At 41.8% G+C, this 26,991-nt stretch overlaps 1 protein-coding gene and 1 pseudogene across 1 annotated transcript in view; both read left to right on the plus strand.

The window, feature by feature from the left end:
- The first annotated feature begins 314 nt into the window (after nt 1-314).
- LOC136320861 (serine protease FAM111B-like) lies at nt 315-6,108 on the plus strand (annotated as a pseudogene).
- Nucleotides 6,109-11,713: 5,605 nt separating this feature from the next.
- The window catches only part of LOC136318754 (serine protease FAM111A-like), a 50,484-nt gene continuing 35,206 nt past the window's right edge, over nt 11,714-26,991 (plus strand). Inside the window, exons 1-4 of the mRNA XM_066251593.1 lie at nt 11,714-12,010; nt 13,041-13,070; nt 23,640-23,770; nt 24,137-24,251. Of these exons, the coding sequence (XP_066107690.1) occupies nt 24,174-24,251 (78 nt within the window). The 5' untranslated portion in view covers nt 11,714-12,010; nt 13,041-13,070; nt 23,640-23,770; nt 24,137-24,173. The remainder of the gene's footprint in view (nt 12,011-13,040; nt 13,071-23,639; nt 23,771-24,136; nt 24,252-26,991) is intronic.

Below are 26,991 nucleotides of genomic sequence, written 5' to 3' on the forward strand. Positions count from 1 at the left end.
CTTGCTGCCCTCTTGGGGGCCATTTGGTCCCCTGGAAGCTGGTGAAGCGCACGGCACACTGACCGACGCCGGCGGGATCCGGACGGCTTCACCTGCCAGGTGAGGGCGGTTCTCCGCAGCGGCCGCCGTGTCTGGCCCGGGGTGCTGGTCCCACCGCAGCCGCCCACGTCGCAGCGGCTGAAGGGCGGAGACGACCGCGCGCTCGGCACCCGGGGCCGCGGTGACGCGTTGTTTGCCTCGCAACCCTGAATCCCGCGGCACGATCACAGCCCCAGGAAAGCGCGGCCCCGCGGCTCGTCTCGCACCGCCCGGGCCCTGCTCGTCACACCGCGACAGCTCAGGGAAGGGGCTGAGGTCCGCGATTTGGCCGGGAAGGCGGAAGGTGGCGTGGACGGAGTGGATGAGCGCGTGGGGTGTGGCGGGACCATCGGGATCGCTAGGGCTGGGCAGGGAGTGTTCGGGATCCCTTCTGGCCACTCGCCAGCCCTCCACTCCTGTCCCGCCACGACGGCAACCTCGCCGTCTATTAGTCAGAAGCGGTGCCCCGCCTGGAGAGCGGGACTTTCCGAGTCCCCGCTGGGCAGATCCCGGGACGGCCCGCTAAGGGTCATTTCTGCAGCTCCTGCCACTCCCAGTTAGGCGGTCACCGGCTCGGTTGGGACAGACTCTCCGCTTCTGTGAGTGGTTCTTTTACATTTGTATCGGACCTGGAGTTCTTGGGGTGGAGGGGGCATGAAGATTTGGGGGGAGAAAGAAGGAAGGAAAGGCACCTTCTCATTGTGGGAACCCCTTTCCCGCTCCCCACTTCAAAAGTCGAGTTTTACTCCTGGAAAGACACGTGGAGACAGTCTAGGCAGCTGTTCCACTTTCACGCCCTGAGCAGCTGGGGGCTGGGGTGGGGTGTATGTTAATAGTGCAAATTCCATGACTTCACTCCAGAGGTTCTGAATGGTTATCTTGGAGGGCGGGGCCCTGTACCTTGCTTGGCCACAAGCCTACCACGTGTAATGCACAGACACGATCAAAGTTTAATCTGAGCCAAGCTCCTTAATTTAAAAGCGAGGAAACTGAGATGCCCAGTTAGGGTGGAGAGACAGAGTTTCAGGAAAGACACCCTCTAATTGTTTTGTTCTTGTTGTTGTTTGGAAGAGGATGGGGGCGTTCTTTCCTGCCCTTACATGTTTTCGCCATTGCTGCCGTCCCTTCTCAGCTGAACACCTGAGGGGAGTCACCACAAGTACTCCCAGTGCTCTCTTTCCTGGTCGTTCTGTCATAGGTGTCACTTCTGGGTCTTTTTCTGTTCATTGATTGCTCTTCTCACTATGGGCCATATTTTCCTGCCACTTCTTAAGTTCAATCATTTTTGATTGAATATCAAGCTTGGTTAATTTTCTGTTGAGGGTGAGAGATGCTGGAGATGCTTATGTTTTTATAACCATGCTTCAGCTTTGTTCTTGTACATAGTTACTGTCCTTAGAAACAGTTATATCCCTGCAAGTCTTACTTTCCAAGTTTGTTGGGTGGCCCCAGAGCAGCCTCTGGTGGAGGGCTGGTTTTGCCCCTCTGTGGAGACAGCACCTTCCCGATCGCTCTGCCTGATAGCTCGTAAATTGTGAAGTTTTCTCATTTGACTTTCGGGCCCAGAAACTATGCTCAGCTCTGTATGAGCCTCAGAATTGTTCTCTCTTACCTTTTGGGGATCGGGGGCTAGTTCTTACCCCGGTTTCCAGTGGTTTTATCACTGTCACTCACTGAAAGGGACTTAGCTGAAGTATCTAGGGGTGCCCACCACAGGCCTGCAGCTCTCCACCTCCTTGTGTGGGTGCCGCTCTCCTCTCTCCAGTGCTCTGCCCCCCAAACTCGAACCACCTTGGTCTCCCACCACTCTCAGCTTGTCTTCTCAGCTCAAGGAAAGTGCCAGGCTCTGTTGTGTTTCCCCTCCCTGACATGTGGCCCAGAAACTCTTCCAGGCCATGAGCTAGATGTCCTTAGGGCTTACCCCATTGACTTCCCTCTCTCAGGGATCAGAGAACATGGTTCTGAGCTGCCTGATGTCCAGTGTTTGAATGTTGTGATTTCATTTATCTTGTTCTGTATTGTTTTACTCATTTGAAGTGAGAAGATTACCCCAATCTCTGTTTCTCCATCTTGGTCAGTAGTGGAAGAGAGTTATATTCCCTTGGAACTCATCATGAATCCTGTGGAACATGGAGAGAACCAGTCACTCAGGGCTACTGAAAATGACCAAAGTACCAGACCTGAAGTTTCAAAGGTATGTCTGCACTTGACACCTCTTGGCTGGAACGGCACTCTAGCCATAGTGCTACATTAGGGTCCTGGGACGGGGGAGTTCATGAAGAATGGCAGTTATAACACTACTTGTATTGTTCCAGATACATTTAGTGACATCAATGACATAAGTGCTGTATAACATGAAATGATAGTGTATAAATTAACCATGCAAAAAATGTCTTGTTAGACAAAGGGACTAATCAACAGTGTAGACACTTGCTATCATTGGAAATCTAGGCAGATGTAAAAAACAACCGATCTGATATTTACTGAGAAATTATTATATACCTGGAGTTATGCTTTCACTTACTATAGATTATCTCATTTAACATTTAATACAACACTCTGCAGTTGATATTATCATCATCTTTCTTTTACAAATGAAGAAACCAAAACTCAGTTTTCTGAAAGTCACAAAAGGAATGGACTTCAGAACAAGGATTTTGAACCCAGGCAATCAGAGCCCAGTTACTGACAGGCACACTCTTTCACTCAAAGATAGGCAAAATGGCCATGCTAAATCGAGATAGACACAAGTGATCTCAGTGCCAAGAGGACACTAATATTGTGTATGACTATGTGTATTTGTTTGTATTGGAATACGTATATTTGTTTTATATCTAGCCAATCCTGTGATTTAGCAAGCATTTAATTACACATCCTTAGTGCTGTTGAAACCATGTATAGAATGGAAATTGAACAGATGTTTAATGAGAATTTTTGAAATGTGATGTTTCAAATGTCCAAAAAAAAAATGTCCAGTTTTACTAGTAAGTGAGCAAATGCAGATTTTAAACACAGTTGAATTAGATGACATTTTATCTCTCAATTGGCAAACATTTAAAATAATAATTCTGAAATGCTTTAGAGAGTCAAGCATAGAGTTGATCTCATTGGACAGGGGCGTGAATCCACGTGATTTTTCTGGGAAGCAGCTTGGCAGTAGAATTGCTGTGAATGGCATTTGTAATCTTAGTCTCAGTATTTCCTCTGCTGGGAATCTGGGCTAGGGGAATAATCAGATGGGCAGACAGAAGTGTATACATGTAGAAATGTTTGTCACATCTGAGTAGTAAAACATTTTTTTTAAATCTAAATATTCAACTGTAGAAAAATGAATTAAAATTATTGTCCACAGAAATATCATATAGCTCATCAAGCTGCATTTCCCAAGGTTGTCTAATGACATGTGAAAGCACTGCTGATGGCTTAGTGAAAAACACAGTCTTAGACGGTGTAGTATAATTTAAGCAACATAAGATTTACATCTGTATATAAAATCGTAGAACCAAAAAAAAAGAGTAGAAGGTTATCTCTGGTGATGAAAAATAATGAGCATTTTTCTCCATTATTCATTATCTGTCATATTATCTAATTTTTATTCATAATATCCACTAGTTTTTCAATTATAAAAACATGACACATTATTATTAAGGGTGGTTCTTATTGAAAATTTCATCTTTCCTTTATTAAGGATACTGTCTTGAAGCAGACATGTTCCAGCATACCTGTTCCATGTGAGAATGCTCCATCTCACATAAGCGAGAGTAACAGAGACATTAAAATTAAACAAGAATTCAGTGGCGGTGAAGCATCTCATAAAAGTCAGAACCCAAATGCCAGCACCAATGGAGAACATTTTTTCAAGTTTACTTTGAAATCAGACAATATAAAGTTTACAGGACACGGTAAACCCAATGAGAGTATCTACTCAGCTCTGAGAGCTAATGACATTTTCAGGGAAAGAGTGAAGAATCCTTATAATAAGAACATTCTTGTCTGGGAAGAGAAAACAATAAAAGGCTATATAAATTTAGGAATGCCTCTCAAGTGCCTTCCTGCAGGGTCTAAACTTAAAATATCACTTGGCAAAACAAAGAGGGATAAGGGAGATGGTCAGATATTACGCGAATGTGAAAATCCCAACAACGAAATCATTCTTTTTCGCCTCGTGGCTGTTGGGAAGACAATAAAGAAGATTGTTAAGATCAGGGAACTTCATAAAAAGGGACATTTCCTTTGTATCTATGCCATGAAGGGTGAGACTCTCAAAGAAGCCCTGTGCAACGACGGCTGATTGCGGTCTGACCTGGACGAATTTGAGTGGGAATTCATGGAAAAACATAAGAACAGTCATGGGAAACAGTCTACGGTGGAGGAAGTGTCTGGAAAAGTCTTAGAATTGGACATTTATAAAAATCCATCTGTCAAAAAATGTACCCATAAGAAAACTGAACAGAACAGTGGAAATGTCACTGGTGAAATGGGTCCCCAGGACCCGATGCCATCTCAGATCCAGGACCACGAACCAGAGAGAGACGGAGGGGCTGACGATGTGGAACGAAACCTAGAGAATGTTCTCCCACCTCGGAGGCTAGGACATGATATTGAAGGCAAAAGACGCCGCACAATTTTCATAATTAAAAATTATTACCATCTCAACAGGAAACGGCCAAGGCCCCGACTGGTAATGGAGACTGCTCTTAATCAGGATTCCCGGACAAAGGCAACTGATCTCTGGCTAAAGAATTACAAAAAGTTAGAAGAAGTAATAATGCAGCAATATCCAAATTTTAGGAAAGATGCCCTTTGGATGAGAAATTATTTTCAGGAAGAGCAGAGGAAAACCCAACTGCCACCATTTAGACAATTCAACATATATAAAAAATGCTTTGCAAAACTGACTAAAAACTCTATTTCAGTTGCAACCTATGAACTTCATATTCATCTTAGTAATTCGGTTGGGGTCATCTTTTGGAACAATAATGGAAAAACAGGCAAAGCTACTTGCTTTATGTTCAGGTATGGTTACATTTTCACCTGTGGACATGTTGTGCACATCATGGTTGGAGGAGACACAGAACCAAGTCTGTGGCCAGATAGAATAAGCAAATGTGCGAAGGTAACTTTCACTTATAAAGCATTTCACCCTCCTGCTGAAGAATGGTTTTCCGTAGAGCCATGGTGTGAAGTGTCTGATGGCATTCTAGATTATGCCATTCTAAAACTAAAAGAAAATGGAAATGGATTTCCTCCAGGCCTATTTGGACATATTTCCCCTCTGCCCCCTAGTGGTTTGGTTTGTTTAATTGGTCATCCAGATGGCCAGGTCAAGGAAATAGATGAGTGTATTGTAATCTCTTGAAAGGAACGTTTGGAGAAGTACGCAGAGAATCAGCAACGTGAAGTGTTCGGACCGCATGCTGCCATTTACGATGCTGTCTCTATGTTTACCCCAAGAAGTTTCCCACGAGTAGCAAGGAGCTCTGACATGCTTACATATGATACTTGTTTTTCAAGTGGTTCCTCTGGCTCCCCACTGTTAACCACATCTGGCAGAGTGGTTGCTATGCACTCCTTCGGGGACTTTTATGAACGTGGAGGTAAAATACATGCCCTTATTGAATATGGCTATTCCATGGAGTCAATTCTTTGTGATGTTAAAGAGAAAAATGAGATCTTATATAAATTGTTAACCGAAGAGAAAAATGAAACCCTCAACCAAGAGAAAAATAACAAACTAGAGTCATCACTTCAACATCCTCAGATAGAACCCATGGAACATTAGAAAAAGGGATGCTGTTTTCATGAAAATATGTCAATAATTTAGAGTATCTGGGGCTGCTCCCTTAGAGGATAATAAATATGCTATCTTAATTAGAAAACTTTCAGAATTGTGTGGATGTGCATATACATGTATATTAGAGCTCAAATAAATGCTGGGTTTTTTCCCCCATTGGCTTTCTTTCTTAATTTAAAACAATCTCAAACCTCACTTAAAATACTGAGCTTTCTTATACACATACAAAGGATGTGGTATTTGTCATCCTAAAGCCTAGGCTGGTGCCGACACCCCATAGTCATAACTGGTGAAGTGATTCTTGTCTTTGCCTAACATGATAATGATGAAATATTACACCTTTAGAGTTACAGGGAAATGATGCATTGTTCCTCTAAACGCCCAAATTCCCTGGTAATCTTAACTGCTTCCCTTGTATATCACCTGTGTGTGACATCAGCACCTTTTGCAAAAGCCAATGGAAAATCCCAGACATTCATTCTTGTCTTCCAGTTCTCCCTTCTCTGGCAGCGGGAAGCAGTGACTTGCTTGGTCTCCATTCCTACCCTTTCATGTTCAGAGTCAAGAAAGCCAAGAGCTAAATGAGTCAGTGTAATTCGCAATGATGGTTCTGCAGGCAACTCAGATTCCTCTAACTTGAGACATTTGCATGTCATTTCTGTCCTACCCCATCTTCTGCAAACTAAACCCTAGAAAGTGAGCGTATAGAGATTGGAGTGTTGGCCACATTTGGCTCAGGGCTCGTTAGCACCTTCAGGGGTATCCAGGCACCTCACTATGCCCGTGCTGTGCCCTGTAATGGACTTCATGCCAATGGCGTATGCAGCGCTCCTTCAGGTAGCTTCCATTCCAGGGCACCTTCTCTGTCCCCAGAGATGACAGACAATCTCCACAGCACCGTTCTCTACGGCACACTGCTCCTCCTGACGTGTTAGCGTCTACAGTGCCTGTGAAGAGAAGACATTCGGCACTTCCCCTCCTACAGTAATCCATTCTCCACCTCTGTGTGTACGTACACTGTGTTGGTCCCAGTCGGCTCTACCGCTGGAGAAAGGTTTAAGGAATAACAGATATTTGAAAAAACTACCAGGGTTTTGTTTCCTTTTGTTTTTTTTACTTTTTTCATACTATTTTTACAATTATTCTCAAATTTTCCTCTCTGCAAACCCCACCCAGCACCTGCAGTTGAAGCAGTGACTGTGTTCTTAGTGTATAGTTTGAATTGGGCCCAGTTAGAAAAAGCTTTCCCAGTCATTCCAATAAACCAATAATTTTCATGTGGACACCTAATTTTCGGTGAGTTATAGAGAGTTATATACAAAAGGACTTGTCACCGTCATCACCTACCAGTTACAATCTCCCCCTATTGACCAACTGTTCACACACACAGCAGCCAATACTGAAGACCTGTTTTTCTGCTCAGGTTCTTAAACAGTGGTTCTCAAGCCGCTTGCAAAGCAGGTTTCCGGTCCCCTGTTGGAAGCTGCCTGACTCTGGGTTCTCCATCAGGACCAGGGCAGCAGGAGCGCCTCTGCTGGCCTCTTCCTCCTGCTGTGGAGACCGATGTGCCTCAGCCCCAGGGTCATGGTGGCTCTTCTGCCTGCGGGGAAGGGGGGAGGTGAAATTGGCATCCCCAAGTCTCACTCTAGCCCTCCGCAGGAGTGGGCTGCTTGTGTCTGTTCTGGGCCCATTCCAGGCCCCCAGTGAAGCGCAGGGTATGAGCCAACCTCTGCGGGATCCGGACCAGCCTCTGTCGGTGCTGGGCCATTCTGCACAGCAGCCGCCAGGTCTGGCACGGGATGTTCGCCCCACCATTGTCGCCCTGCCTCCCAGCCCGCAGCCGTTTAAGGATAGCTTCTCCACGAAGCACTCAGGACTGAGTGACGGTGATGGGCTGTTAGCCCCACAAGCCCAGATGTCCGTGCAGTGCCTGCTCCACGCCGTTTACGTGCATTCAGAGTCCTAAGATAATGTAGGTCCCCCGGTTCCTCCCACACCAGTCTCCCCTCCTTCCACTCCTTCGACAACAACGGAACCGGAAAGGCGGGAGAGGGATGGAGGGACACGACTGATCAATGTTTGGCGGGGAGGCGGAAGCTGGCCATGGACCCAGTGTGCGAGCCAGTGGATGGGTGACACTCAGAGAGCCTCGGGATCACTAGGGAAACTGGATGGCCAAGACCCCAGACCTCGCCTTGTCACCGGCCAGTCAGCCAATCCTTTCCTGCCTCGCACCTTGTTGGCCCTCACCTCTCCCTCCATTGGCCAGAAGCGATGCCCCATCAGGAGAGCGGGATTTTATACATCCGACAGACCTTCCAGGGACAGCCCGCTGAGCGCCACTGTCGAAACTCCTATCGTTTGCAGTTGGGTGGTCAACAGCGTGGTTGGGTCAGATTCTCCTCTCCTGTGAAAGGTTCTTCTGCATTTGAGTAGGGCCTGGAGGTCTTAGGGGGTGATTGACATAAAGGTTAGGGTGCTAGGGGGCAAAAAGGAAAGGCAGCTTTGCATTGTGGGCACACTCTTCGTGCCCCCTACCCTCAAAGGTCAAGACTTTTACTCCTGGAAAGACACTTGGAGACAATCTAGGCCAGGGGTCCCCAAACTTTTTACACAGGGGGCCAGTTCACTGTCCCTCAGACCGTTAGAGGGCCGGACTATAAAAAAAACTATGAACAAATCCCTATGCATACTGCACATATCTTATTTTAAAGTAAAAAAAAAAAACAAAAAAAAAAAAACAGGAACAAATACAATATTTAAGATAAAGAACAAGTAAATTTAAATCAACAAACTGACCAGTATTTCAATGGGAACTATGGACCTGCTTTTGGCTAATGAGATGGTCAATGTGCTCCTCTCACTGACCACCAATGAAAGAGGTGCCCCTTCCGGAAGTGCGGCGGGGGCCGGATAAATGGCCTCAGGGGGCCGCATGTGGCCCGTGGGCCATAGTTTGGGGACCCCTGATCTAGGCAGTTGTTCCCACCGACAGGACGTGAGCAGCTGGGGGCTGGGGTGGGGGCGTAAGTTATAGTGCAAATTCCCTGACTTCACTCCAGAGGTACTGAAGGGTGATCTTGGAGGGCAGCTCCTTGTACCTTCCTTGGTCACAGTCCACAGGAGGTAATTCACAGGCGCAATCAAAGTTTAATCTGAACAAAGCTCCTTAGGTTGCAAATAAGGAAATTGAGATGCCTAGGTGGGCTGTAGGGAGATGTTTTGAGGAAAGTCACCCTCTAAAAGATTTGTTGTTCTTCTTCTTTGCCCTTTTGTTGGGGGAGGGGGTGTTCTTTCCTGCCCAAACATAGTTTCCACCCTTGCTGCCCTGGCCCTTCTCAGTGGAACACCTGAGGGGAACCACCGTAAGTACCCCAGTGTTCTCTCTGTGCCCTGTGAACTCCTGTTGCCTTGGACTCTCAGCTCTGTCTCCTCAGAACAGGAATCCCACCAGCTCTGCCTTGCTGCCCTCCTTGCACGTGGCCTGGACCGTCTCCAGGCAGTCACCTCCGGTCACCACAGGGAACGTTTCACTTGTGACTGTCCCTAACTGCAAGATGTCCAGTTCCTTGCCAACCACAGTGTCATAAATTGAGTCCATATTTTGTTTATTTTTACATGAAAATGAGAGGGGACATTCAGGCCCTGTCACTCCATTTGACCTGTAATTAAAGATAATATCTGCTTTAATGTTCTTATCTACTGGTTCTGTCATGAGTGTCTCTTCCAGGCCTGTTTCTGGTCATGGATTACTCTTCTCATTATTGGCCATATTTTCCTGTTTCTTTTTATGCCTGATCACTTTTTATTGAATAGCACATTTGGTTAATTGCAAATTTTGAGGGATGCTGGGAAAGCATATATTCTTATCAACATGTCTCAGGTTTGTTCTTTTGTCCACTTATTGGTTTTGGAAGCAGTTGTCTATCAGAAAGGACATAGATACAACTGTTGAACTTCAAAAACAAAGTAGTTTAAAATAGCTTAATTATAACTTCATAGTCTAAGCGTGCAGTCTTCTGTGGTTATGGTAATTCTAGGGTGCCGATGTATTAGGTTTCTTCAATCTGGTTACTCCACAATCCTGAACATGTGACCTGGCCCAAGATGGCTGCTGACCTCCCAGCTAAGCCTCAACCAGGGGAAGAGGAAAGAAAATATATGCAAAAAGAGAGTACGCCTCTTTCTCTTAAAAACAACATCCAGAAACTGCATATATCACAGCTGCGCATATCCAACTGTTAGAAATAATGAACAAATTCAGTAAAGTCACAGGATACAAAATCAATATAGAAAATCTACTGGCTTTCTGTATGCCAACAGTGAAACCTCAAAAATTGTATTAAAATAATCCCTTTTAGAATTGCAAGAACAACAATAAAATACCTAGAAATAAGCTAAACAAAAGTAGTGTAGGACTTATATACTAAAAAGTACAAAGCATTATTAAAAGAAATTGAAAAAAAGCTTGATCACACAGTGGCGCAGTGGATAGCACATTGGCCTGGGACGCTGAGGACCCAGGTTAGAAACTCCAAGATCAACGGCTTGATTGCTGACACATCCGGCTTGAGCATGGGATTCTGTCTTGAACGTGGGATCACAGACATGACTCCATTGTCTCTGACTTGAGCCCAAGGCTGCTGCCTCCAGCGAGAAGTGACTGGCTCAGCCCAAGTGTTCATCAGTAGACAAGTGGATAAAAAAGCTGTAGCACATTTACACATGGAGTACTACACGACCATAAAAAAGAATGAAATCTTACCTTTTGAGAGGGCTCAGATAGACCTAGAGATTATTATATTAAGTGAAGTAAAGCCAGAGAAAGACAAATATCATATGCTCTCACTTATATGTGGAATCTAATGAACACAATAAACTGAGGACTAAATAGGAACAAAGGGTCAGAGAAAATGAATGGACAGCTGTCAGAGAAAAAGGGGAGGAGATGACGAGTTCAAAGATGAAGCGATTAGTCAAAACCATATATAGGCCCTGGCCAGTTGGCTCAGTGGTACAGCATCAGCCTGGTGTGCAGGAATCCTGGGTTCGATTCCTGGCCAGGGCACACAGGAGATGCGCCCATCTGCTTCTCCACCCCTCCCCCTCTCCTTCCTCTCTGTCTCTCTCTTCCCCTCCCGCAACCAAGGCTCCATTGGAGCAAAGTTGGCCCAGGCGCTGAGGATGGCTCCATGGCCTCTGCCTCAGGCACTAGAATGGCTCTGGTTGCAACAGAGCAACGCCCCAGATGGGCAGAGCATTGCCCCCTGGTGGGCATGCCAGGTGGAGTCTGTCTGCCTCCTGTTTCCAACTTCAGAAAAAAATACAAAAAAACAACAACAAAAAAAACCATATATACATAGCACATATATACAAGCAACAGGGTAGCAATAGCCAGAGGGAAAGGAGGGTGGAAGTAGGGGGGCGGGGAGATGGGGACAATGGGCAGGTTGGAGTGGAAATGAGGGTGGAAAGAAAGTTTGCATGGGGTGTGGTAGGGCAGGAAGCTGTGTGTTGAGAGAGTTATATTGAGTAGGACAATTGAAACCATGTCAACACAATAATTATTTTTTTAAAAAGCTTTATAAAGATCTTTCTATTATTATCTAAACAAAAATTTAAAAGCCCTTTTATGCTTGATGAAAATTTGCCTTATTGACAATGCTGCATACAATGTATCTCTCTTCTTATCACTTGTACTTGTGTAAAGGAAGTGGTCAAGAGAACAGCAATAGGCTCCCCTGAGTCTCTTTCTCAAGCATCCTGGAAAATAAAGAAATTAAAAAGGTTGTTTCAGGCTGGTGGGACTTTCTGAAACCAACACAGCACAGAATACTTCACTGGCTCCAGCTTCCCTAGGAGTCCAAAAAAGCCAAGAGCTAAAGGAGCTGACAGTGGGTGATGTGGAAGAATTAGGGAGGCAGAGGGGCGGAGGTGGAGAGGCTTAAGCAGGAAGAGCCCTGTTTCTCTGAAAGCAAAACTTTCCCCAAAGACAAGAAATCATTTCAGATCTCAGCCCTACTTGCCAGCGGTCCGGCTGACCCAAGTGAACGTGGTCGCATTGTGGCCAGCTATCTGCGCAGGTCCAACAAGAACCGACCTACGTTGGGCTCTGAAGTTCCTGGTGCTGGTGGTGAGGTGAGGTGCACCCCGGAGTGGGTGAGCATGGAAGGCTGGGGTGCTCTGCAGGGCTGGTGGGTGCTCCTGCCCACCTGTGGGCCTAGAGAGCACAGGTTTTATTTCAGTGGCTGCTTCTTGGCATTCCTGTGTGCTGGGGGAGCGCGATGCTGGGCTTGATGGAGGCCTAGGGTCAGCAGTGATCAGATCCCTGCCCTCTACCACCTGGCTCAGCTTTAAGAGGAGATCCCAGAGCCAGAGAGCTGAGGGAGAAGGGAGGAGGGGGGGTGGAGAGAGAGCTGAGGGATGAGGAGACAGAGAGGAAAGGATGCCAGGGGAAGAGAGAAGGGAGAAGACAGTGGAAGAGCCAAGGGGAGAGGGAAGTGGGATGGAGGGGAGAGAGAGCTGAGGGAGGAGGAGACAGAGAGGAAAGGATGCCAGGGGAAGAGAGAAGGGAGAAGACAGTGGAAGAGTCAGGGGGAGAGGGAAGTGGGATGGAGGGGAAAGAGAGCTGAGAGAGAGAAAAAGAAAGATGAGGGGGGATATGAATTCCAAAAAGAGGCCCCTGGGTGGTCTGGAAATGGACCAAACTGGCTGTACCTCCTTTTCTCTTTACAGGAGGATATAGCACCAGGGAACTAGGTCAGCAGAGCCTTGACTTCTCCAGCTGTAAAGCAGGGCTGGGGGTAGGATAGCTAAGGACACTTCACATTTCGATGTAATGTGGGTCAGTCTGGATGCTGGAAACCATGGTGGGGAAGGGACGCGGGGTAATTTCCAACCTTTTGCCCCTCTCCGCTGTGGTTGCTCAAGGTCGTTCCAGTGGACGCCAGACCCACTTTGGTTTCTGCCCACTTTACATTCTTTTTTGGTCCATGTGTATAATCTCCCCTGAAAGCAACTGGGCTCTCTCTCAAAGTCTGTAAGATGAGTCGGCAGCAGTGAACCCCCAAATTCTCTTCATTGTTGTGCAATAACTTCCTGCTTTCGAGGACCTTGTACAACATAGCCCAGCTCCTCAATTACAGGTACCTCATTTTTGTTTCCCCAGGGTCTCTGCTGATTAAAAAGCCTCCCAGTGGTAAGTATATTGAGAATGATAATTCTAACAGAAGTAATAATTACTGGGCAACCTGTTATGTGCCAGGCACTGTTCTAATAACTTCACATTCAGTATAGTCTGCAATCATCAAACAGTGAAGGCTGATTTCACAACTACTCCCATCCAGGAGGACTGGAGAATGAGGCAGAGTATTCATGAATATGCCCAAGGCCAAGCAGCTAGTAAATGGTAACCTGAGATTTGAACTCAAGTGGTCTTACAAAAATCAACATTCCCCTAGCACGTTCATATACATTATCTCATTTAGAATCATTGCCTCCATTTACAAATGGAAAACTAAGGTTGAGAGATTCTCAAGTGAATTGTACACCTGAAACCTAAGTAATTTTATGAACCAATAAATGCAATTAAAAATATAAATAAAAAAAGAAGTCCCTGGCACATAATAGGTTTTCAGTAAATTTGTTTAATTAATGAATGAAAGAGAAATGTCTTGGTCAAAGAATTGGTTCAGTCTTGTATTTCAATATGTATTGTCAAATTGCCTTCTACCAGGGCAATCGATCCATTTTCTGTTATTTACATTTCATTTTTTAACTTTTTTCTGGTTTCAAAATTTCATGTTTCCAAACCTTTCCCTTGTGGTTAGAAACAGTGATGTGTGGTGCAAACAGTGATGTGTAGGAGGAAGAGACCAACCACTTGTGAAAGCCAGTGGCCAAATTTCCATAAATTTTGAGAACTAGTTGTAAAGTATAACCATTAGTTTAAAATTACGTAAACTTACAAATAAATAAATGATATTTAAAATAAAAGTAATAAATGTTCAAAGCAAACAATAAAGAAAAGAAAGAAAGAAAAGAACACATGGCTGCCTAAGGCTGGGAGAGGCTGAAGTGAGTTTCCTGAGCAGCTGAGCAGCAGTGAGTGAGGAGCCAGGGCTCCTGCTGCGGAGTGCAATGCGAAGAGACTGGGCATAGTCTCCATAGGTTTCTTTTTGTCTCAAAATTTTAAAATGCTATTTATTAGCATAGTTAAGAAACAGCTAACTGAGAAGCTGGTTATTCATGCTTTTCATTTTTTTTTCAGTTACAGTTTACATTTAATATTATTTCGTATTATTTTCAGAAATACATCATAGTGGTTAGACAACCTTATTCCTTACAAAGTGATCCCCAGATAAGCCTAAGACTCACCAGGCACTATACATAGTTATCACAACATTAGTGACTAGATTTTCTATGCAGTACTTTACATCCCCATGACTAGTCTGTAAAGACCAATTGCACTTTTTAATCCTTTCACCTTTTCTACTCAAACCACCCCCCCACCTCCATAAATCTGGCAAGCATCAGTCTGTTCTTTCTATCTATGAGTCTCTTTCTGTTTCATTCATTTGTTTCTTTTTTTTTTCCGTCTGACTTATTTTTTTTTTTAATAATTTTATTTTTTTAATGGGGTGACATCAATAAATCAGGATACATATATTCAAAGATAACAAGTCCAGGTTATCTTGTTGTTCAATTATGTTGCATACCCACCACCCAAAGTCAGATTGTCCTCTGTCACCTTCTATCTTGTTTTCTTTGTTCCCCTCCCCACCCCCTTTCCCTCTCCCATTCCCCCCTCCCCCCCCGTAACCACCACACTCTTATCAATGTCTCTTAGTTTCACTATTATGTCCCACCTACGTATGGAATAATACAGTTCCTGTTTTTTTCTGATTTACTAATTTCGCTTCGTATCATGTTATCAAGATCCCACCATTTTGCTGTAAATGTTCCGATGTCATCATTTCTTATGGCTGAGTAGTATTCCATAGTGTATATGTGCCACATCTTCTTTATCCAGTCATCTATTGATGGGCTTTTTGGTTGTTTCCATGTCCTGGCCACTGTGAACAATGCTGCAATAAACATGGGGCTGCATGTGTCTTTACGTATCAATGTTTCTGAGTTTTTGGGATATATACCCAGTAGAGGGATTGCTGGGTCATAAGGTAGTTCTATTTGCAGTTTTTTGAGGAACCACCATACTTTCTTCCATAATGGTTGTACTACTTTACATTCCCACCAACAGTGTATGAGGGTTCCTTTTCTCCACAGCCTCTCCAACATTTGCTATTACCTGACTTGCTAATAACAGCTAATCGAACAGGTGTGAGGTGGTATCTCATTGCCGTTTTGATTTGCATTTCTCTAATAGCTAAAGAAGATGAGCATCTTTTCACATATCTGTTGGCCATTTGTATTTCTTCCTGCGAGAAGTGTCTATTCATAACCTCTTCCCATTTTTTTATTGGATTGTTTGTTTGTTTGTTGTTGAGTTTTATGAGTTCTTTGTATATTTTGGATATTAGGCCCTTATCTGAGCTGTTGTTTGAAAAAATCATTTCCCATTTAGTTGGCTTTCTGTTTATTTTGTTATCAGTTTCTCTTGCTGAGCAAAAACTTCTTAGTCTGATGTAGTCCCATTCATTAATTTTTGCCTTCACTTCTCTTGCCATTGGAGTCAAATTCATAAAATGCTCTTTAAAACCCAGGTCCATGAGTTGAGTACCTATGTCTTCTTCTATGTACTTAATTGTTTCAGGTCTTATGTTTAGATCTTTGATCCATTTTGCATTAATTTTTGTACAGGGGGAGAGACTGTAGTCCAGTTTCATTCTTTTGCATGTGGCTTTCCAGTTTTCCCAGCACCATTTATTGAAGAGGCTTTCTTTTCTCCATTGTGTGTTGTTGGCCCCTTTATCAAAAATTATTTGACTATATATATGTGGTTTTATTTCTGGACTTTCTATTCTGTTCCATTGGTCTGAGTGTCTATTTTTCTGCCAATACCATGCTGTTTTGATTGTCGTGGCCCTATAATAGAGTTTGAAGTCAGGTATTGTTATGCCCCCAGCTTCATTCTTTTTCTTTAGGATTGCTTTGGCTATTCGGGGTTTTTATAGTTCCATATAAATCTGATGATTTTTTGCTCTATTTCTTTAAAAAATGTCATTGGAATTTTGATGGGAATTGCATTAAATTTGTATATTGCTTTGGGTAATATAGCCATCTTGATTATATTTATTCTTCCTAGCCAAGAACAAGGTATATTCTTCCATCTCATTATATCTTTTTCGATTTCCCTTAACAATGGTTTATAGTTTTCATTATATAAGTCCTTTACATTCTTTGTTATGTTTATTCCTAAGTATTTTATTTTTTTTGTTGCAATCGTGAAGGGGATTATTCTTTTGAGTTCCTTCTCAGTTGTTTCATTGTTGGCATATAGAAAGGCTATTGACTTCTGTATGTTAATTTTGTATCCTGCGACCTTACTGTATTGGCTTATTGTTTCTAGTAGTCTTTTTGTGGATTCTTTGGGGTTTTCGATGTATAGGATCATATCATCTGCAAAAAGTGATACCTTTACTTCTTCTTTTCCGATATGGATGCCTTTTATTTCTTTGTCTTGTCTGATTGCTGTGGCGAGAACCTCTAGTACCACATTAAATAAGAGTGGAGAGAGTGGACAACCCTGTCTTGTTCCTGATTTAAGGGGAAAAGCCTTCAGTTTAGTGCCATTTAATATGATGTTAGCTGATGGTTTATCATATATGGCCTTTATCATGTTGAGATATTTTCCTTCTATACCCATTTTGTTGAGAGTCTTAAACATAAAATTGTGTTGTATTTTATCGAAAGCCTTTTCTGCGTCTATTGATAAGATCATGTGGTTTTTGTTCTTTGTTTTGTTGATATGGTGTATTACATTAACCGTTTTACGTATGTTGAACCATCCTTGAGATTCTGGGATGAATCCCACTTGATCATGATGTATTATTTTTTTAATATGTTGTTGTATTCGATTTGCTAGTATTTTGTTTAGTATTTTAGCATCTGTATTCATTAGAGATATTGGTCTGTAGTTTTCTTTTTTTGTGCCATCCTTGCCTGGTTTTGGTATGAGGGTTATGTTGGCCTCATAAAATGTGTTTGGAAGTATTGCTTCTTCTTCAATTTTTTGGAAGACTTTGAGTAGAATAGGAACCAAGTCTTCTTTGAATGTTTGATAAAATTCGTTGGTATAGCCGTCAGGGCCTGGACTTTTATTTTTGGGGAGGTTTTTAATAGTTTTTTCTATTTCTTCTCTACTGATAGGTCTGTTTAGGCTTTCTGCTTCTTCTTGACTCAATCTAGGAAGGTTGTATTTTTCTAGGAATTTATCCATTTCTTCTAGGTTGTTGAATTTAGTGGCATAAAGTTCTTCATAGTATTCTACAATAATTCTTTGTATATCTACGGTGTCCGTGGTGATTTCTCCTCTTTCCTTTTGGATTTTGTTTATATGAGTTCTTTCTCTTTTTTCCTTGGTAAGTCTTGCCAAGAGTTTGTCAATTTTGTTGATCTTTTCAAAGAACCAGCTCCTTGTTCTATTAATTTTTTCTATAGTTTTTCTGTTCTCTAATTCATTTATTTCTGCTCTGATTTTTATTATCTCCTTTCTTCGGCTGGTTTTGGGTTGTCTTTGTTCTTCTTTTTCTAGTTCCTTAAGGTGGGAAGTTAAGTGGTTCACTTGGGCTCTCTCCTGTTTGTTCATATATGCCTGAAGTGATATGAACTTCCCTCTTATCACTGCTTTTGCTGCATCCCATAGATTCTGATATGTCGTATTGTCATTTTCATTAGTCTGTATATATCTTTTTATCTCTGCACTTATTTCTTCTTTGACCCATTCATTTTTTAAAAGTATGTTGTTTAGTTTCCACATTTTTGTGGGATTTTTTTCCTCTTTTTTGCAGTTGAATTCTAGTTTCAAGGCTTTATGATCAGAAAATATGCTTGGTACAACTTCAATTTTTCTGAATTTGCTGATGTTGTTTTTGTGGCCCAACATATGGTCAATTCTTGAGAATGATCCATGTACACTGGAGAAAAATGTATACTCAGTCACTTTGGGATGAAATGTCCTGTAGATGTCTATCATATCCAGGTGCTCTAGTGTTTTGTTTAAGGCCACTAAGTCTTTGTTGATTCTCTGTTTGGATGACCGATCTAGAGCCGTCAGTGGTGTATTGAGGTCTCCAAGTATGATTGTATTTTTGTCAGTTTTTGTTTTAAGATCAATAAGTAGCTGTCTTATATATTTTGGTGCTCCTTGGTTTGGTGCATATATATTAAGAATTGTTATGTCTTCTTGATTCAGTGTCCTCTTAGCCATTATGAAATGGCCATTTTTGTCTCTGAGTACTTTTCCTGTCTTGTAGTCAGCATTATCCGATATGAGTATTGCTACACCTGCTTTTTTTTGGATGTTATTTGCTTGGAGTATTGTTTTCCAGCCTTTCACTTTGAATTTGTTTTTATCCTTGTTACTTAGATGAGTTTCCTGTAGGCAGCATACAGTTGGATTTTCTTTTTTAATCCATTCTGCTACTCTGTGCCTTTTTATTGGTGAGTTTAATCCGTTTACATTTAGTGTAATTATTGATACTTGTGAGTTCCCTATTGCCATTTTATATCTTGCTTTCTGTTAGTTTTGTGTCTTGTTTGATCCTTCTCTTTCGTTTTTCTATCTTTTGTTTTTATTTGGTTGTATTCCATACATCTTTCCTCTGTTGCTATCTTTTTTATCTCATGTGCTTCTGTGGTGGTTTTTTCAATGGTGGTTACCTTTGAGTAATGAAAAGGGTCCCTACCCTGTTCATTGTAGCGAACTATTTTGTGAGTACTTTTGCACTCCATCGTCCTTTGCTACTGTTAATCTCCATCTTCTCCCCCTCTTTCTTTTTGTTGTTGTCACAGTTTAAATTTGGTTTTATTGTGTTCTTCTTGGAGCTTTTACTTGTGGCTCTGTTTTTTTTTTTGTTCTTTGTATCTGATTGGAGAACCCCCTTTAGTAATTCCTGGAGTGGGGGTTTTCTGATGATAAATTCCCTCATCTTTTCTGTATCTGTGAATGTTTTTATTTCTCCTTCATATTTAAAGGATAGCTTTGATGGGTATAGTATTCGTGGCTGAAAGTTCCTCTCTTTCAGGACTTTAAATATTGGGGTCCACTCTCTTCTAGCTTGTAGAGTTTCTGCTGAGAAATCTGATGATAATCTAATGGGCCTTCCTTTATATGTTGTATTCTTCTTTTCCCTGGCTGCCTTGAGAATTTTTTCTTTGCTGTTGGCTTGTGTCAATTTCATTATGATATGCCTTGGAGTAGGTTTGTTGGGGTTAAGAAAACTTGGAGTTCTGTTTGCTTCTTGAACTTGAGGCTTTAGTTCTTTCCACAGGCTTGGGAAGTTCTCACCTATTATTTGTTTGAGTATGTTCTCCATTCCATTTTCTCTCTCTTCTTCCTCTGATATACCTATTATTCTTATGTTATTCTTTTTGATGGAGTCAGATAATTCTTGTAGGGCTATCTCATTTTTTTTAATTTTTGAGTCTCTTTCTTCTTCTCTCTGTTGTGCCTCAAGTTGCTTGTCTTCTATTTCACTAATCCTCTCTTCTATCTGACCTGTTCTATTAGCTAAGCTTGTTACTTCGTTTTTCAGCTCGTGAATTGAGTTTTTCATCTCTGTTTGATTTGTTTTTATAGTTTCAATTTCCTTGGACATATATTCTTTATGTTCATTGAGTTGTTTTCTGAGCTCCCTAAATTGCCTTTCTGTGTTTTCTTGTATATCTCGGAGGATTTTTAGGATTTCTATCTTGAATTCTCTGTCATTTAGCTCCAAGGTTTCCAATATATTAAATTTTTTCTCCATAGATTTTTCCTCATCTAGCTGTGTTACCTCTCTTTCTTTTGTATCCATGATATTCGATTTTCTCTTCCTTAATGGCATCTGAGGGTGGTTTTGTTGATAGTATTAATGAGATTTAATAAAGAATAAAAAGTTAAAAAAAATAATAAAAAAAATAAAAAATCGAAAAGTTGTTTTTTTAAAAAAAATTAATAATGAAATAAAGAAAAATAAAATAAAATAAAAATTTTTTAAAAAAAGGAAATTATTCCCCCCCCTCCTTTTTTCCTCTCCTCTCCTCTCCCCTCTTTCTTGAGAAAATCTTGTGGTGGACTGTGAATTATAACAAACAATGCCTGTGATGGAGGGCCTGAATTGGGGAAAAGTAATAAAGGGGCAAAAAAAGAAAAAAGAAAAAAAAAGAGCGTATGGACCCACAAAAAGCAAATAAGGAAAAAATTTGGGTCAAGAATAAAATGATTTGCTTTTAGGTGTTGGTTGTCTAAGAGTTATGATGAGAGGAATAAGAGGAAAACAGAAAAATGGGGGGACAAATTAAAAAATTACTATTGTATTTAGTGGAAAAAGAACTAGATAATATGGAGAGCCAGGGATGGGAGCACTGCTAGTGAGTTAAAAAGGTGAAGTAAAAAAACCCCAAAATGCCACAAACATAAGTTTGAGTCCCAGATAAGATAATTTGTTTGTTATTGAGGTTTGAATGAGAGGAGATGTAAAGGAGAAAGGAAGAAACTAATATAGAGGGAGAAAAGAAAGAGAGAGAGAGAAAAAAAGAGGGAACCACTAAAAGAAGAAAAAAGAAAGGAGAGAGAGAGAGTTAAGGGTTTTGGAGTGCAACCCTCATAGAGAGAAAGGAAGAGAAGAGAAAAGATAATGGGAGATGTAACACTTATGGGTAGTGTAGTTCAAGGAGAGGAGAGAGTAAGACTGGTAGAGAGTTAATCGGCCAAATTGGAGGAGGAAAAAAAAGTATCAAGAATGAAGATAAGAGAAACAAACGAACAAATATAATAAAATGGGATAGGTTATAAAGTCTGCAGATTATTCTTGATTTTGAGAGGTTATCTTCTTGCTTTTTCTTTTCTCTCCCTCTTCCTGGTCGGTGACTCTGTACCCCGGGTTCTGCCCCTTTGGCACGCTCAGGTAGAGGTTTGCAGTTGATAAGTCTCTATGGCAATGTCATGTATTGTGCTTTAGTCTCGTTGGCAGTCGAAGCTCATTAGCATTTATAGGCTCCGACAGTGAGAGAGTCCGTGTTCCTGGAGCCTTTCTCCTAGTCTTTCCTTCCTCAATTAGTAGCCTGATAATCCAGCTATGGGGTTGCTGCTGCCTCTGCCTGGATAGTAAGAGGCTCAAAGAGCTGGCAACTCCCCACTCTTATTTCCACTCAGCACAGGGCTCTGGGTAAGGCTCAGTCAGTCAGAGCTGCTAGCATAATCAGGCGGGCTTTCCGCCCACTCAAAGACCTCTGGCTCTGCCACTCTGTCCGGTAACACAAGCGACCAGGATATCCGGCCAGCAGTCTCACGCTCTGAGTGAAACCCCCAACCGCAGGGAAAAGTTGCAGCGTTGGAATTGAGTCTCGCTCCGTCCCCGTGCGCGGCTTTTGCAAGGTGCTGGGGCGGCCCGAGATTCCGCTTTGGCCCACACAAAGGCCCCTGACTCTGCCCCTCTGTGCGATAACACGGGTGCGCACTGCCGAGGCACTCGGAGGAATCGCTCACTCCTTATCTGCATGCGCAAACCAGGATATGAGGCCGGCCGCGTTTCCCTCTGAGTGAAACACCCTCCGGCACGGACAATCTCCACCGTTGGAATTAGCTCTCACTCCCTCCCGTGCGTGGCTTTCCCAGGGCTGCCCAGAGACTCTGCCCTCTGCCCACAGAAAGGCCTCTGACCCTGCCTCTCCATGGGGCAACACGGGCACCCACTCTCGGGGCCTAGGAAGAATTTCTCGCCCACTAACTGCGCACCGACCAGGAGACCCGGTAAAATGGCCGCTCCGCTTGTCTGTCTTTGTTTGGGTTTGGCGCGAGTGTTAGCTTGTTTTGCCCGGGTTGCCACAGGATCAGATTTTCCTCGGCTTGGATCTCCGTGCCACAGCCTGGTTCAGCCATTTGTGTCGCAGCCTGGATCTATTCACCCCCTTTGCCCGCCTCAGTTTCTATAATCACAGTTACCAGAGAAAGCCGCCCTGTTTAGGTTAGTGAGGAAGGCGGAGCATTTCTTACTCCCTATTTCCTTCGGGGTTTGGTTATATATTTAGCCAATTTTTCACTCAATCATACCTTTGGGTGTATTGCGAAGCATCTGGAAGCTCCAAGTATAGGTTTTTCTGTTTCTGGTTGAAGATCTTGTTGAGTTTTGGGGGAGATTTATCGTTATCGCTTCGTACCCCGCCATTACTCTGACGTCATCCTTCATTTGTTTCTTTTGTTCTTTAAATTCCACATATAAATGAAATCACATGGCATTTGTCTTCCTCTGTCTGATTTGTTGCACTTAGAGTAATACCCTCTAGGTTCATTTGTGTTGTCACAAATGCAAAGATTTCATTTTTTTTATGGCTGAGTAATAACCCATCCTATATAAGTACCACCTCTTCTTTAAAGCAGTCTTTAAATAAGTTCTACTTGACAAGAACTCCAGGGGCTAGAGCATAAATTCAGAAACAACATGAATAAGCAAACCAGGAAACTTTTCTATTCTCTTCAACAAATCAAGGTTTTTTCTAGAATAAAAGAAACTTAAAATGTGTCAAAATTAAATACAACTTATGTAACTCAATTAGATCTTGGTCTGATAAAAATTAGTATTGTGATTTTGTAAGAAAAAGTCCTAAATTTTAAGAGAGGGAAAGTTATAATTAGGGTTGAAAACTCATGTTGTCTCTAACTGTAAAATTATCTAGTAAAATAAAAAGATGTGCCAAAAAAGAGCGATTATTCACCTTATAGGACAGATACATAGAAGTTCTATTCTCTCTTGCTTTTTTTAATCTGAAAATAGTCATAGGAAAGAGTCATCAAAAATGTACTCTTGGGGCTATGTGATCTTCAGTAAATAGATAAATCTCTCTGGATGTTCAAGTTCTCTACCAATAAAATGGGACTGACCTATCTCAAGGAGTTGTAAGAATTATCTGTGGTAGTTTATGAAAAGCATGTAAAACAGTATGTAATGTGCTATATGCATATTCCATTTATTCTTTGAAAATATAAATGGATCTTTATTGAGAACTTGCCATGGGAAAGGCACTGTGATAGATGGTGAGATACTGAAGACAGGTTGCTGCAGTCCTTCCATGGTTTCCATTCTGGTGGTGATTATCACTCCAGAACATTTGACTCTTTTACTTACATTGTTCATACTCTTCTGGGGAGGCATCAGAAAAAAGAGAGAGGAGAAAATACCTCTTTAAACAAATAAAAACTACAGCAGCCTGAGCAGATGGTGATGCAGTGGATACAGCGTCGACCTGAGACACTGAGGACATAGGTTTCAAACTCTGAGGTGTCCAGGTTGAGCACAGGCTCACTGGCTTGAACACAAGGTCACCAGCTTGAGCATGGGATCATACATATTACCACATGGTCACTGGCTTGAAGCCCAACATCATTAGCTTGATCAAGGGGTTAGTGGCTCAGCTTGAGCCCCTTGGTCAAGGCAGATATGAGAAGACAATCAATGAACAACTAAGATGCCTCCACAATGAGTTGATGCTTCTCATCTCTCTCCCTTTGTGCCTGTCTGTCCTTCTCTATCACTCTTGCTAAAAAACAAAAAAAGAAAAATGTAAAGCAGCAACTAAATACAATGCTCACTGTAGGTTTGTCTTTAAGGTTCTTTTCCGACCCATTGACCTGTGATTACACCATCCCTGTGTCATCTCCAACTAGGCAGACGCAAGATTTTAACATCAGTGTAACTAGAACACACATTTGAATTCTCCAACTGCAAAACCAACTCCAAGGTATTTACACTTGCTTTTGAATTTTGTCTCTGCCTTGTAGCTCTGGCTTTGGGAGGTCACCTACGTCCTCTAGTTATATTTTTTTCCACCTGCAAAAACTGGTATACCTATTTTGTGTGGTACCCCAGGGCATTGGCAGTTAGAGATAAATTCTGTAAGTTATTCAGTATAATCCTCTATCAAGGGTAGATTTTATTATTGGGGTGGTTATAGTTGGAAGATGAATGTCTACTTGCTGGGTTCACATCTCTGAGAAGGGCAAGGCTGCAGCCAAAGGGTAAGGTGGGGTACGGGTCCCCATTTGTCTTACCCTCTGTGCAATGAGTGGTAGATCAGAATATACTGCTCTCACTTGAACTTTTTTAGTCTTTCAGCTGAACTGCCTACTCATCTTCAAGCCATCATGAACTCTACGAATCCCAAGTCACAGATCTCCTTTGACACAATAAATAATATGAAAAATGACCAATATTTTCCTCAGGTATGTTCGTAAGTGCCATTTACAGAATATCAGTTTAGACTTACTAGATCTGACACAGGGTTCCATAGCCTTCCTGCCAAGAAATTACCTCATTGAATATAGGGAATATTAAATAAGTTACAATCTTTCTCATTCATTTTATACTTTCCATTTTGAGGGGTGGCGGTGAGGAAGAGTTTTCATAAAAATCTCAGCCATCTCAAAGCCTGTAACAAAAAGCTATTATAACACCTCCTGAACAACAACAAAAATCAGAAATAATGTATTACAAAAAATATGGAATCAAAACAAAATTAGGCCTGACCTGTGGTGGCGCAGTGTATAAAGCGTCGACCTGGAAATGCTGAGGTCGCCGGTTCAAAACCCTGGGCTTGCCTGGTCAAGGCACATATGGGAGTTGATGCTTCCAGCTCTTCCCCCCTTCTCTCTCTCTCTCTGTCTCTCCCCTCACCCTCTCTCTCTCTCACCCTCTCTCTCTCACCCTCTATCTCTCTCTCACCCTCTCTCTCTCCTCTCTAAAAATGAATAAATAAATAAATAATTAATGTTATTTTACAACTTGAAAATATATACCACTCACCTGTTTGATAACAATAATACATTTGTGTAGCACTTTACAATTTATAAAACAGTTGTAAAATATTGATTCTTTCTATAAGCTTATTAGGCAGGCAGGGAGGATTTTCTTATTCTTAATTTATTTATAAGGAACGGAAAGAAGTGAGTTGTTTCTTAAGGCAGTAGTGGAATGAACACTTAGACTTAAGTTTTTGACAGTAAGTGGGGGCTCCTTCTACTAACTGGGCTCTGTTATAATATCGAACCCTCATATCTGTGGACAAGTTCTGCCTGGTGTGAGGACGACTGAGATGCAAAGACCCAACTCCGGGGACCAGGTTCAGTGACACAGATCCACTTTATTCAGGAAGTACACAAGCTTATATAGATGGGTTCAGCCTATAGGGTGTTACAATGTGTTCCTCAAAGCCAGTGGCTGAAAATATTAGGGAGCTGTGTGGTTGGCGCAAAGTCACTTCCTTATAGCGGTCAAGCTTCCTTCCTGGGTATGCCCGGGAGACTTCTGGGAGCTAGAGTATTCTCACAGCATTGGAACAGCCACAGCTGCTAGGAATGTGCTCTGTGCTCCACCCACATGTATCCCTTCCTGAGTCTACAGTGCTCCTTGAATTTACTAAGAAAAAGGTTCAAAGATGGTGTGCATTTGAGAATGCAACTTAGAACCCTTTAACTCTTCCTTTATTCTGATTCCAACTAGAACATCCAAGTCTGCAGAAAAAGCGAGCCAAGACTAGTTCTGTTTTCTCTGCCCCATTCTAGGGCAGTGCAAGCAAAAAAACCATGTAGGCCCAAGTCTCACTTTTGAAAGTGTCTATATCTGCCCAAGAATCCTTTCAATAGTTGGAAATCCATCATAGTGGTCCCTGGGCTCTGTGACAAGGATGTTTCTAACAGCATCAGGCTGAAGAGATGCTCTTTGACAGTTTGCATGTAATGTATCCCCAGAATAAATGGATATTACCTCCTGTTCCTTTTTCTTTATCTACAATATTACCTCCATTATAAAGAAAGAAAGGATAAGTTATCCTACTAATATACAAAGCATTATCACACATTCACACATGATGTTACACTTCATCTTTACAACAATCCTGGTATCATTATTCCCATTATAAGAAAGTGACACCTGTTGTCACCCATGCCAGGATGAATGTGACTTGTCAAAAATGTACCTTTGAGACATAGGCAGCAGATGTTCTTAATTTTTTATTGAATATCTGCTCTTTGATTAATCTTCCTTGTGTAATTCCCCTCTTTTCCCCCACTCCTGGCTTTAAAGATAATGCCTCTTAAAAATGGATATAAAATTTACAAAAAAGAATATGTTGTCTAAGGAAAAACTGTTAGACTAACTATTGGAGCACTGAGAGTCACTTCATTAATTGGTTATTATGTGATCCTAAGAAAGGTACATACAGGAAAACCTTTCTGTGCCTCGTCTAACCTTTCTGTTTCTTCATCAAGAGGACAAAATGTTCTGCTTCTTTCCATAGGGTTTGGAATTAATTGATGCAATAGAGGAATTAATTTGGGTATTTTGCATACTAGATGCTGGGTGAATCAGAGCATTTTATTGGAAATAAATGTATGATTTTGACAAAATAATTAGTTAACTGATAACGGTTTTACCACTTAATACCCAATAATTAACCATGATACTTTATACTTCCTGAGTTTGGTGCTTTAACAACATATTTTTGGAGCGATCAGTGGTGGGACTCAAATAATTTAACAAGCAGTTCTCTGCCCTAATGCCCATTTTAATTATAAAAAAACCAACATACTGAAAGGTAGTTTATTATTTTGTGCACTTAATACTTAAATAAAAGAAATCAAAGAGGTACACAAGAGTAGTTTATGGTATAAGAAAGAGTATTAAAATATTAATAAAAAATATTAAATAATACGTGACAAAAACAATGAAACTGTTATTTAATATATTTGCATATTGCTTCTTGACTGTCATCCTCACTTACAATTTCTTTCACTTGTGGACGGAATGGACATGACTACGGGAGCTTAAAATACACTGTTGCGCAGAAGAACGTTAAAAAAGAATGAGGAATGTAAATTTGTGATTTCCACATTGGGCGACTGCCCAGGCCCCCACCTTACATAGAACCTTGATGACAAGTGTCATTTTAACAACCAGTTAGCCGAA

This window comes from Saccopteryx bilineata, chromosome 1, assembly GCF_036850765.1.
Source record: "Saccopteryx bilineata isolate mSacBil1 chromosome 1, mSacBil1_pri_phased_curated, whole genome shotgun sequence".
NCBI lineage: Eukaryota > Metazoa > Chordata > Mammalia > Chiroptera > Emballonuridae > Saccopteryx > Saccopteryx bilineata.